This window comes from Oncorhynchus gorbuscha, linkage group LG22, assembly GCF_021184085.1.
Source record: "Oncorhynchus gorbuscha isolate QuinsamMale2020 ecotype Even-year linkage group LG22, OgorEven_v1.0, whole genome shotgun sequence".
In the NCBI taxonomy this organism is placed as follows: domain Eukaryota; kingdom Metazoa; phylum Chordata; class Actinopteri; order Salmoniformes; family Salmonidae; genus Oncorhynchus; species Oncorhynchus gorbuscha.
In genome coordinates this window covers 35,488,998-35,501,497 of record NC_060194.1, presented here as the reverse complement: position 1 = coordinate 35,501,497, position 12,500 = coordinate 35,488,998, and the positions used below count along the sequence as shown (strand labels likewise).

The 12,500-nt window shown below is 43.9% G+C and overlaps 1 protein-coding gene across 1 annotated transcript in view; it reads left to right on the top strand.

Annotated features, from left to right (window-relative positions):
• LOC124009405 (integrin alpha-6-like) overlaps positions 1-12,500 on the top strand; it is a 33,654-nt gene that overhangs the window by 10,337 nt on the left and 10,817 nt on the right. Inside the window, exons 2-7 of the mRNA XM_046321223.1 lie at positions 1,245-1,366; positions 1,493-1,572; positions 1,658-1,919; positions 3,490-3,621; positions 4,673-4,886; positions 8,727-8,920. Of these exons, the coding sequence (XP_046177179.1) occupies positions 1,245-1,366; positions 1,493-1,572; positions 1,658-1,919; positions 3,490-3,621; positions 4,673-4,886; positions 8,727-8,920 (1,004 nt within the window). The remainder of the gene's footprint in view (positions 1-1,244; positions 1,367-1,492; positions 1,573-1,657; positions 1,920-3,489; positions 3,622-4,672; positions 4,887-8,726; positions 8,921-12,500) is intronic.

Below are 12,500 nucleotides of genomic sequence, written 5' to 3'. Positions count from 1 at the left end.
TACTAAACTAACACTAATTAATCAGCATGTGAACTTTACTAAAGGAGCACCATTGTGAGAAGTGTCAGAGCAATGCTCCCTGCCCTCCAGACCCAAAGTGCACCTACCCAACACCTTTTTGCATTATGCAAAATTTGGTGATGCAGAAACGAGAGACCTTTTTATGAAAATCTGGGAATATTTGGCCTTGTAAATATTTCTGGTTGATCTCAGGGAATGTAAATATTTCTGGCTCTTAAATATTTCTGGTTGATCTCAAATAAATTTTCTGGTTGATCTCAGGGAATGTAAATATTTCTGGTTGATCTCAGGGAATGTAAATATTTCTGGTTGATCTCAGGGAATGTAAATATTTCTGGTTGATCTCAGGGAATGTAAATATTTCTGGTTGATCTCAGGGAATGTAAATATTTCTGGTTGATCTCAGGGAATGTAAATATTTCTGGTTGATCTCAGGGAATGTAAATATTTCTGGTTGATCTCAGGGAATGTAAATATTTCTGGTTGATCTCAGGGAATGTAAATATTTCTGGTTGATCTCAGGGAATGTAAATATTTCTGGTTGATCTCAGGGAATGTAAAACACTCAGGAAGGAAAATGGTTAAAAACAGTTAGAGTAAAGTAGCAGCAAATACGTTGAATGAGCAACTGATAAACATAGAAGCTTCACAAGTTTGACGAAATGACCTAATGTCTTATATCTTCATCCGAACGAGACATTCCACTGCACCTATCTGGTGATATTAACAAATAAAACATGTAAACACACTTTCTGTAAGTAGGTAGGATAAATGTCTCTCTGCCCTATCAATGTACCCTGTGCTACATATGGCTATAGTGGACCGTGTGTGTGTGTGTGTGTGTGTGTGTGTGTGTGTGTGTGTGTGTGTGTGTGTGTGTGTGTGTGTGTGTGTGTGTGTGTGTGTGTGTGTGTGTGTGTGTGTGTGTGTGTGTGTGTGTGTGTGTGTGTGTGTGTGTGTGTGTGTGTGTGTGTGTGTGTGTGTGTGTGTGTGTGTGTGTGTGTGTGTGCATGAAGGGAGGGGAGTGGAGATGGCTGTTGATAGGCTGGTCCTCATTGAGAGGACTGTTGGTAGGCTGGTCCTCATTGAGAGGATTGTTGATAGGCTGGTCCTCATTGAGAGGACTATTGAAAGGCTAGTCCTCATTGAGTGTGTGTCTGTGTGTCTCATGTGTGCGTGTTTGTTTCCTGTATCCTAACATGGCGTTGTGGTGTTTGTTACAGGTTGCTTGTTGGTGCTCCGAGGGCCAAAGCTCTGGGAGGTCAGAAGTCAAAGGTCACAGGAGGACTCTACAACTGTGACACCACTTCCTCCAGCTGTAACCGCGTGGAGCTTGACAACAATGGTGAGCTCACCTCTGAACACATGAACACACACTTATTTTCTGTCTTCATCTGTCTACACAGATCCTTCCAAGGAAATCGTCTGTTGGCAGAATCATTAAGATTTGATGATGGTTTTGTGTGTGTAGAGAACCTGAATGCTGAGAGCAAGGAGAACCAGTGGATGGGTGTAACAGTGAACAGCCAGGGACCAGGAGGAAAGATTGTGGTAAGTGTGTGTGCACTTTCAAACTGATTGGCCATTGACTTGACTGACAGCTCCATTAACCAATCCCTCTCCTCTCTCTCTCCAGACGTGTGCCCACCGCTACCAGCTGCGGCTGTTTGTGAACACGCCCCAGGAGTCTCGGGACATCACAGGAAGGTGTTACGTGCTGAGCCAGGACCTGACAATCAATGCCCGGTCTGATGAGGATGGAGGGAACTGGAGGTTCTGTGAGGGGCGGGCACGCGGGCATGAGAGGTTTGGCTCATGCCAACAGGGTCTGTCTGCCACCTTCACTAGGGACTATGAATACCTAGTGTTTGGAGCTCCTGGAGCATATGACTGGAAAGGTAGGGGTGTGGCGTGTGAGTGTGTATTCCTGGATTCAAAACCCTAGACAAGATCAGATAGCTTTCAGGGTTTCAAGTTGTATTTGTCACATGCACAAGTAAAATGAAATGCTTAACTTGCAAGGCCTACCCAACAATGCAGTATTCACAGGCATGTCACCTGTGATACAAGTCAGTATTGTGTCTGAGGACGTTGGGAGATGATGTGGAAACCGGCCACTAGGGTCAACAGTGAGCACTGTTACCTTCAAGTAGGGTTAGGGGTCAGGGTAAGGTTAGGGGATAAGGTCAGGGTTATGTCTGGGTCAGGTGTTAGAGGTAGGGTTAGGGGTCAGGGTAAGGTTAGGGGATAAGGTCAGGGTTATGTTTGGGTCAGGTGTTAGAGGTAGGGTTAGGGGTCAGGGGTCAGGGTAAGGTTAGGGGATAAGGTCAGGGTTATGTCTGGGTCAGGTGTTAGAGGTAGGGTTAGGGGTCAGTGTAAGGTTGGGGGATAAGGTCAGGGTTATGTCTGGGTCAGGTGTTAGAGGTAGGGTTAGGGGTCAGGGTAAGGTTAGGGGATAAGGTCAGGGTTATGTCTGGGTCAGGTGTTAGAGGTAGGGTTAGGGGTCAGGGTAAGGTTAGGGGATAAGGTCAGGGTTATGTCTGGGTCAGGTGTTAGAGGTAGGGTTAGGGGTCAGGGTAAGGTTAGGGGATAAGGTCAGGGTTATGTCTGGGTCAGGTGTTAGAGGTAGGGTTAGGGGTCAGGGTAAGGTTAGGGGATAAGGTCAGGGTTATGTCTGGGTCAGGTGTTAGAGGTAGGGTTAGGGGTCAGTGTAAGGTTGGGGGATAAGGTCAGGGTTATGTCTGGGTCAGGTGTTAGAGGTAGGGTTAGGGGTCAGGGTAAGGTTAGGGGATAAGGTCAGGGTTATGTCTGGGTCAGGTGTTAGAGGTAGGGTTAGGGGTCAGGGTAAGGTTAGGGGATAAGGTCAGGGTTATGTCTGGGTCAGGTGTTAGAGGTAGGGTTAGGGGTCAGGGTAAGGTTAGGGGATAAGGTCAGGGTTATGTCTGGGTCAGGTGTTAGAGGTATGGTTAGGGTGAGGGGCAGAGGTTAGGGTTAGGCAGATTAGCATAGTCCGCATGGGCCCTTCCTCTCTTAATCATGCTCAAATGTATTAACCACAGTGACCTCTGCTGCAAGCAAAACCACAATGATAAAATGTAGAATTTTGATTAGGGTCACATCAACATGTACATTACTTTTTAACTTTTATTTTCAGCTCATGATTCATATATTGTATTTATTGTGTGTTATTTATTTATTGTGTGTTATTTATTTATTGTGTGTTATTTATTTATCAAATGCTTTTCCATTTATTATACGCTTGTGTTGAGATTTTTGTCCTCATCTTCTCATCTCCATCCCCCCTTTCTTCACTTTCCTATCCCTCATCCTCATCCTCCTCTCATTTATTCTTCTCATTTTCCCTCCCTCCCTCCCTCCCTCCCTCCCTCCCTCCCTCCCTCCCTCCCTCCCTCCCTCCCTCCCTCCCTCCCTCCCTCCCTCCCTCCCTCCCTCCCTCCCTCCCTCCAGGTATGGTGAGAGTAGAGCATAAGAACAGCACTCTGTTGGAGATGCGTTCGTATAAAGATGGGCCCTATGAGGTGGGCGATGAGAACCAGTTAAACCCAGACCTGGTCCCTGTGCCCCCTAACAGCTACCTGGGTAGGTACCCCATCCCTCATCCCTCTCTGGCTCCCTCCTCTCCCCCCTCAATGTGTGCTCTTCATGACCAATGTGTCCAGCTCCAGCGTGAACCGTTTGTGTACAAGTCACTTCCTTCCCAGGTTGCTATGGAGACTGATGTGACAGCCAATAGCTACTTAGAATTGTAAGACTACCTGCATGATGACATCATGCACTCGAGAGCCAATAATTTAACTCCGTGCCCTTGTCGTCATCATGCACAGTGGAACATTGTGCTCGTCATGAGCATCGACCTGAGATAGGTGAGGTGCAGATAATCAGAGCTATAACTCACATCTACTAGTTTGTAGCTCAGTTGGTAGAGCATGGCGCTTGTAACGCCAGGGTAGTGGGTTTGATCCCCGGGACCACCAATATGTAGAATGTATGCACACATGACTGTAAGTCGCTTTGGATAAAAGCGTCTGCTAAATGGCATATATTACATCCACTTCCAACCAACTGGGCTTGAATAGGTATAGATATATGATGGAGAAATCAGTGAACCTGTACAAGGCCTAGCTTTGGCCGATCCGAATGTAACATATTGGTGTCATCAGTGGTGTTGGGAATGAGTTGGTGTGATGCCAAGTCCAGGTGCTGTTTGTTAGTGTTTCTGTTTGGTTTGGTCCCTTCATGCTGTGTCATGCCCGGCAGCACAACATTATTATCACATTACCTTTTACTGCCTGTCCATCTACATCTACAGCCACAGTCAGCCACTGGCTGCGTTTACACAGGCAGCCCAATTCTGCTATTTTCTTCATAAATTCATCTTTTAACCAGTCAGATCAGCTCTGAAAAAGAGCTGATGTGAAAAGTTCTGGTGTGAAAGACAAACTAGTGGAAAAAAGATCAGAATCGGGCTGCTTGTGTAAACTCAATCAGTGTTCCATCCATATCTGTGACCGTGCAGTGCATCAAACATTTAGTATAGCACCATCTCACCTGAAACATGTCTGTATTTATGTGGACATACATTGACTGACGGGTTGATTGATTGGTTGGTGAATTATCTCTCTCCTATCAGGCTTTTCTTTGGACTCAGGGAAGGCCATCACTAAGAAGGGTCAGCTGACAGTGGTTGCAGGCGCTCCGAGAGCCCATCACAGCGGAGAGGTGGTGTTGCTAAAGAAGGAGTCCGATGAGTCCTCCATGCTGTCACCAGAGTACATCCTGGAAGGGGAGGGGTTAGCCTCATCGTTCGGCTACGACCTCACTGTGGTGGATCTCACTGGAGACGGGTATGAGAAGACAAGACCATGATACTATTTCTAGGGCCGGCGTAATGGGCGGGGCTTAGGGGACCTGGTCCGCCCTACCGTACCTCCTTGCCTGTCCAAATAACATATTGAATATTGATCATTTATTTGACCGAGACTCATGCCGACAGAAAGAAGCTTCAATCTCAGATAAAGCATCCGAGCGAGCGAAACAGCGCCCCTCTGTCTCAGTATGTGTAGAAGATTATGGCATGTCATACTATTTCTGACCAGACAGAATCAGATACATGGGCTACATATAGTAACACAGAGGGGCGCTGTTTTGCTCACTCTGATGCTTTCTCCGGTGAGAGAGTTTCAGCAGAGAGGAAGAGGTGAAGTGAGAGGGCTCACTCTCGCCAAAATCTTTTCAGAATAAGTCCAATGCGTTCCTATCGGTATAATATGCAGACCCAAATTTGTCGCCTGCCTTCCTGCCTTTGGGACAACAACTCCCATTGTTAGGGCGGAAACATGAGCATCTTGTTATTATATACAGATTTTTGGTTTCACACTCTTGCGAATTTAAAAGGAAAGTTGGCAGGGTACACAGTGCACTGTTAGGTTAATGGCTTCCCCTAAAGTAAATTGATTTATATAATTACTACGGTCCAAGTAAAAACATTCAAAATACTTCACCAGAGAGCATGACTTAGCCGCAGAGGCTCATTAGCTTGTTTTTAATAATACCTGTGGATTGTTTCAAATCACAAGTGTGTAAGGCTATGCTTATTTGGGAATCCCGCTATTTGGGCATTGTGAATAGCAATATACCTAGCCGATCGAGTTGTGGCTGTCAGTGAAAAGCATCTCAAATCTGTGGTAGATAATGTGTCTTGAGCATAATCAAGACATTTGCAACGAGGAGGAGAGGGGTGTGTGGCGAAGATATGGCGCGTCTGTTAAGGGTTGTGTAACTGGTGGCATGGAAGTCAAACGCAGGAGAGAAGAACTTGGTAAATAGCCGGAGACGTTTAATGTACATAACTGCCGGCATACAAAAGTAACAAAACACCCGTATCGCACCAGTCACATAAAGCACACGTACTTACAATAAACAATTCCCGACAAGGACATGGGGGAAACAGAGGGAACATATACAACATGTAATTAGGGAATTGAAACCGACAACCAGACAAAACAAATGGAACATGAAAAATAGATTGATGATGGCTAGAAGACCGCCGAACACCGCCCAAACAAGGAGAGGAACCGACTTCAGCAGAAGTCGTGACAGCGTCTCTCTCCAGAATGCACTCAGCTGTCTCCCGCCAATTCTTGAGCCTTCATTGTTTCATTGTGTGAATTGTTTTCCCTTTGATTGCTTATTTCATATCAATTCCCCATTACATATGTCACCAGTAGGCCTAGTAAATGTACCGTTAATTCCCCGATCATTTGGTTACATGAATTTCTGTTAAAACCACTTGCTCCTACCTGGCACGCAGGCGTCCCATCTAGAGCTCTGGAAATGCAAATGCGCTACGCTAAATGCTAATAGTATTAGTTAAAACTCAAACGTTCATTAAAATACACATGCAGGGTATTGAATTAAAGCTACACTCGTTGTGAATCCAGGCAACAAGTCAGATTTTTAAAATGCTTTTCGGCGAAAGCATGAGAAGCTATTATCTGATAGCATGTAACACCACAAAAGACCCGCAGGGGACGTAAACAAAATAATTAGCATATTCGGCGCTACACGAACCGCGCAATAAAATATAAAACATTCATTACCTTTGACCATCTTCTTTGATGGCACTCCTAGATGTCCCATAATCACTATTGGGTCTTTTTTTCCGATTAAATTGGTCCATATATAGCCTAGATATCGTTCTATGTAGACTGTATGATAAACGGAAAAAAAGAGCGTTTCATAACGTAACGTCATTTTTTTAAATTAAAAAAGTCGACGATAAACTTTCACAAAACACTTCGAAATACTTTTGAAATGCAACTTTAGGTATTAGTACACGTTAATAAGCGATAAAATTCATCAGGAGGTGAACCTGCTACACTTCTGAGAAACAAGTTAAAACCTCTTAGGGATAGCGGGCACTATTTTCAAGTCCGGATGAAAAGTGTGCCCAAAGTAAACTGCCTGTTACTCAGGCCCAGAAGATTTGGATATAAAACACTCTGAAGTTTCTAAAACTGTTAGAATAATGTCTGTGAGTATAACAGAACTGAATTGGCAGGCGAAACCCTGAGCACAATCCATCCAGGGATTTTTTTTGTGTGTGTTTTCTATTGGTTTTCTTTGGGAATCCTGATTTATAAGGGCCCTTGTTACAGTTCCTATGGCTTCCACTAGATGTCAACGGTCTTTAGAAATTGGTTGATGTTTTTCTTTTCAGGAATGAAGAAGTACGGCTGTTCTTTTTGAGTGTCACTCTGAAGGGCTCAAGTCTTTTGTTGCGCGTACACAGGAGATTGCTCCGTGGTATTTTTCTTCAGTATTGAAAACAGATGATCCTGTCTTAAATTGTATGTATGATTTACATTTTAGGATACCTAAGGTTGGATTATGAATGTTGTTTGAAATGTTTGGACCAAGTTTACAGGTAACTTATTTGTAGTCATGTTGGGCGAGTTGGAACCGGTGTATTTCTGAATAAACGGGCCAAACATTTTGGAGATATAAAGAAGGAATTTATTGAACAAAACGACCATACACAATTGGTGGCTGACTAAATACATTTTTGCCCCACTGTAGGTGGATGCAGGCCTACTGCTGCATTGGCCTATACTGTAGGCTATCTCTGAGTTTTATGAGCTCATTTCTTGAGCTGTCCATATGGCAGACTCTGGTGCTTTCGGCCTTAGCTTAACTTAACGACTCTTTATCATTTTACTTCAGATTTTTATGATTAACCACATGACAATGAGTTTGAGAGACAAAAATGTTATTATTGAAAATGAAACTGTTCCACGAAAATTAGCATATAAAAATAATCATAACTGTCACGCAGATCGATGGAAAGGGTAGAAGAAATTGTAAGCTTCCCCAAACTTGAAACGTGAGCTGCCTATGGTCTTTACTATTACACCCATAAAATAGTTGCAAATAGGAGGTCCTGTGAAAAAACATGCCCGCCTATGGAAATCAAATGTCTGTCTTCTCAAATGTTTCTCCCTTCATCAATAAGGCAAATCTATACACTGCACTTCCCCTGTCCATCTATCCATCAAATACAGAATATCATGGTCAGTTTCTCTCTCTCCACAGTGAGGGATATCATGGGTTCTCTCTCTCCACAGTGAGGAATATCACGGGTTCTCTCTCTCCACAGTGAGGAATATCACGGGTTCTCTCTCTCCACAGTGAGGAATATCACGGGTTCTCTCTCCACAGTGAGGAATATCATGGGTTCTCTCTCTCCACAGTGAGGAATATCATGGGTTCTCTCTCTCCACAGTGAGGGATATCATGGGTTCTCTCTCTCCACAGTGAGGAATATCATGGGTTCTCTCTCTCCACAGTGAGGAATATCACGGGTTCTCTCTCCACAGTGAGGAATATCATGGGATCTCTCTCTCCACAGTGAGGGATATTATGGGTTCTCTCTCTCCACAGTGAGGGATATCATGGGTTCTCTCTCTCCACAGTGAGGGATATCATGGGTTCTTTCTCTGCACAGTGAGGAATATCATGGGTTCTCTCTCCCACAGTGAGGGATATCATGGGTTCTCTCTCTGCACAGTGAGGGATATTATGGTTTGAGCCTCTCAGACGATCTTTGAGATGAGACAATTAGTTCCTTGTTGAGACAACATATTTCTCCAAGTCATCTTTCTCTCTCTGTCTCTCTCTTGCTCTAGGTGGCAGGATATCGTGGTGGGAGCCCCTCAGTTCTTTGAGAAGGATGGAAAGGTGGGCGGAGCTATTTATGCCTATATTAACAAGGGCGGAGTCTGGAGTAAGCTCACACCCACCAGGATAGACGGACCTCAGGACTCCATGTTCGGACTGGCTGTAGAAAACCTGGGAGATCTCAACCTGGACGGTTATCAGGGTGAGGGGGGTATGCATAGCGGTGGGAGGTAGGGTTGCTGGGGGTGGTGCAGCACCCCCTGTTAAATTGAAATCATTTTGGTAAAATTATTTAAATCTGAACAGATATAAATCAAATAATTCTAAAAACTCCACCGAAGAGCATTATTTCAAAGAAATAGCTGTGGATGAAGTTTTATCATAAGCACTTATAGTCTGGAAGGCCACAAACTGGGCACCAGACAGGTCAAATATAGAACAGCTTGTTGTTGCCATAGATATAATCCATAGTAGTTTTTGGAACCCCTTACACTGCCACTTTGACTGTTAAACTCATAGGTACACTAACATTGGCTGCAGTCCTGACTTGAATGGGAACTGCCATCTATGTATTATATTTCTATGGTTGGTTGCGGCTGTCAGTTTGCCTTTCATAAATTTCAAAATACAATCGTGAGAAAAACATGGGCCTACTGTTTTGAAAGCAAATGCCTACTGCTGAAAAGAGAAGACTAATATTTCCGTAGAAGCTAACAATTTTTTTATTTTGAGCAATTCTGAGTGAAGAGCAGCTTATCTTGAGATATTGGCACAAGTGCATCGGCTATCACCGGTGAGTAGCCTATGCTGACTTCATCTTCAACATTGGGTGAGTCAGGGTCACTGGAAAGTTTATTTTGTAGCCTACTGTAGCCCATACTATACACACTATACACTATATTTCAGGGTTTCTGTTAGGAACGTTTGGCACCGGACAAATGACTGGCAAGACTTTCATTCATCAGACATTTGAGAAATGTACCTGTCATCCATATGTGTTGGGTGCATAACCCATCAGGGTGTCCACCCACACAGCCAGCGCCATCAGTAAACCAGGGATGTGATCAGGGTGTCCACCCACACAGCCAGCACCATCAATAAACCAGGGATGTGATCAGGGTGTCCACCCACACAGCCAGCGCCATCAATAAACCAGGGATGTGATCAGGGTGTCCACCCACACAGCCAGCACCATCAATAAACCAGGGATGTGATCAGGGTGTCCACCCACACAGCCAGCGCCATCAATAAACCAGGGATGAGATCAGGGTGTCCACCCACACAGCCAGCGTCATCAATAAACCAGGGATGTGATCAGGGTGTCCACCCACACAGCCAGCGCCATCAATAAACCAGGGATGTGATCAGGGTGTCCACCCACACAGCCAGCGCCACCAATAAACCAGGGATGTGATCAGGGTGTCCACCCACACAGCCAGCGCCATCAATAAACCAGGGATGTGATCAGGGTGTCCACCCACACAGCCAGCGCCATCAATAAACCAGGGATGAGATCAGGGTGTCCACCCACACAGCCAGCGCCATCAATAACCCAGGGATGAGATCAGGGTGTCCACCCACACAGCCAGCGCCATCAATAAACCAGGGATGAGATCAGGGTGTCCACCCACACAGCCAGCGCCATCAATAAACCAGGGATGAGATCAGGGTGTCCACCCACACAGCCAGCGCCATCAATAAACCAGGGATGAGATCAGGGTGTCCACCCACACAGCCAGCGCCATCAATAAACCAGGGATGTGATCAGGGTGTCCACCCACACAGCCAGCGCCATCAATAAACCAGGGATGTTGGCCAAATCATCCACATTACATCCTTACAAGCAGCCTAGAACACATTTTTAAAACACTATTCGTTGTGTTTCGATGTGTAGCATATCCAAACAACACCAACATGCATTTCTTTAGCTTTGCCAGATACAGATGGCTACTGCGTCTGCTATAGAGATATAGGCGTACAGAAGGAGGCTAATTCATTATCTTTCGATCATAATAACTTTTTCATAAAGATAAGCATTATATTGTTAGATTATGGAAGTAACTCTGGTAGGCCGGAAACCTTCTTCCTTACCTTAAATTAATGTCAATACCTTGTTTATAGGGAAAATAAAAGCAGCGTATTATATCTCAGCAAACACAACATTAGTTTACAGTTGGAACTTAATTTGTCCCAACAAAATGAAACAGAATGAAACAAAACACTTGTGAACTGCTTTAAACATAGACAGGCTAGTACCTACTTAACCCTACAAATTACAACAATAGGCTAATGATATTTATTTCATGAAAGGCCTACTTATAACCCATCTCAAACTAAATATCGAGCACACAGATATAGTCATACAGAAGGAGGCTAAAGGAGGCTTGTTTGCAATTTTTTAAAATCAGATTTAAAAAAAAGATAAATCTAAGTATTATATTGTTAGATCATAAGAGTAACCCTGGTGGGCCTAAAACATTCTTCCTCACCTCAAGTTCAACTGTCGAAGTGAATTGCCGTCATACGCCTGCAGTATAACAGGCTAATAACCACACCAAACCTTCACCATAGCTTCTAACTATATTAACAAGAAAGGCTAGAGCATACCATACCCAAATGACAGAAATAGACTAATGATATTTATCTTACAAAAGGCCTATCTTAAACTAAGTAAGAAAACACAGATCAAACTTCATTTAGCCAAATCTCAACAGAATGAAACAAAACACGTTTTGAATATTTAAATAACTGGTTTAGATTAATGAATAGGCCTACAATAATAACAATAATATACAATAATAATAATAATATACAATAATAATAATAATAAAACGAATTATTATAAATTGCATCCTACCTTTAAAGCGAGTTGCACAGTAGCCTACATTTGGCCATTTGTGTGTTTAAAAAGAATAATTTGCTAATGTCTTCAATCATGTATATGAAGTAGAACTGCATGAAATGTGTTTCTAGAACGCCCTTTTTCCAGACCCTGTTAAAACATGTTCCTCATATGTGCAAATCCTAAAAATGCAGCTATGTGTGTGTGTCTACATGTGTCTGTCTCTGCCTATGTGTGTGTGTCTACATATGTCTGTCTCTGCCTATGTGTGTGTGTCTACATGTGTCTGTCTCTGCCTATGTGTGTGTGTCTACATATGTCTGTCTCTGCCTGTGTGTGTGTGTCTACATATGTATGTCTCTGCCTATGTGTGTGTGTCTACATGTGTCTGTCTCTGCCTATGTGTGTGTGTCTACATGTGTCTGTCTCTGCCTATGTGTGTGTGTCTACATATGTCTGTCTCTGCCTGTGTGTGTGTGTCTACATATGTCTGTCTCTGCCTATGTGTGTGTGTCTACATGTGTCTGTCTCTGCCTATGTGTGTGTGTCTACATGTGTCTGTCTCTGTCTATGTGTGTGTGTGTCTACATGTGTCTGTCTCTGCCTATGTGTGTGTGTCTACATGTGTCTGTCTCTGCCTATGTGTGTGTGTCTACATGTGTCTGTCTCTGTCTATGTGTGTGTGTGTCTACATGTGTCTGTCTCTGCCTATGTGTGTGTGTCTACATGTGTCTGTCTCTGCCTATGTGTGTGTGTCTACATGTGTCTGTCTCTGTCTATGTGTGTGTGTGTCTACATATGTCTGTCTCTGCCTATGTGTGTGTGTCTACATGTGTCTGTCTCTGCCTATGTGTGTGTGTCCACATATGTCTGTCTCTGCCTATGTGTGTGTGTGTGTCTACATGTGTCTGTCTCTGTCTATGTGTGTGTGTCTACATAT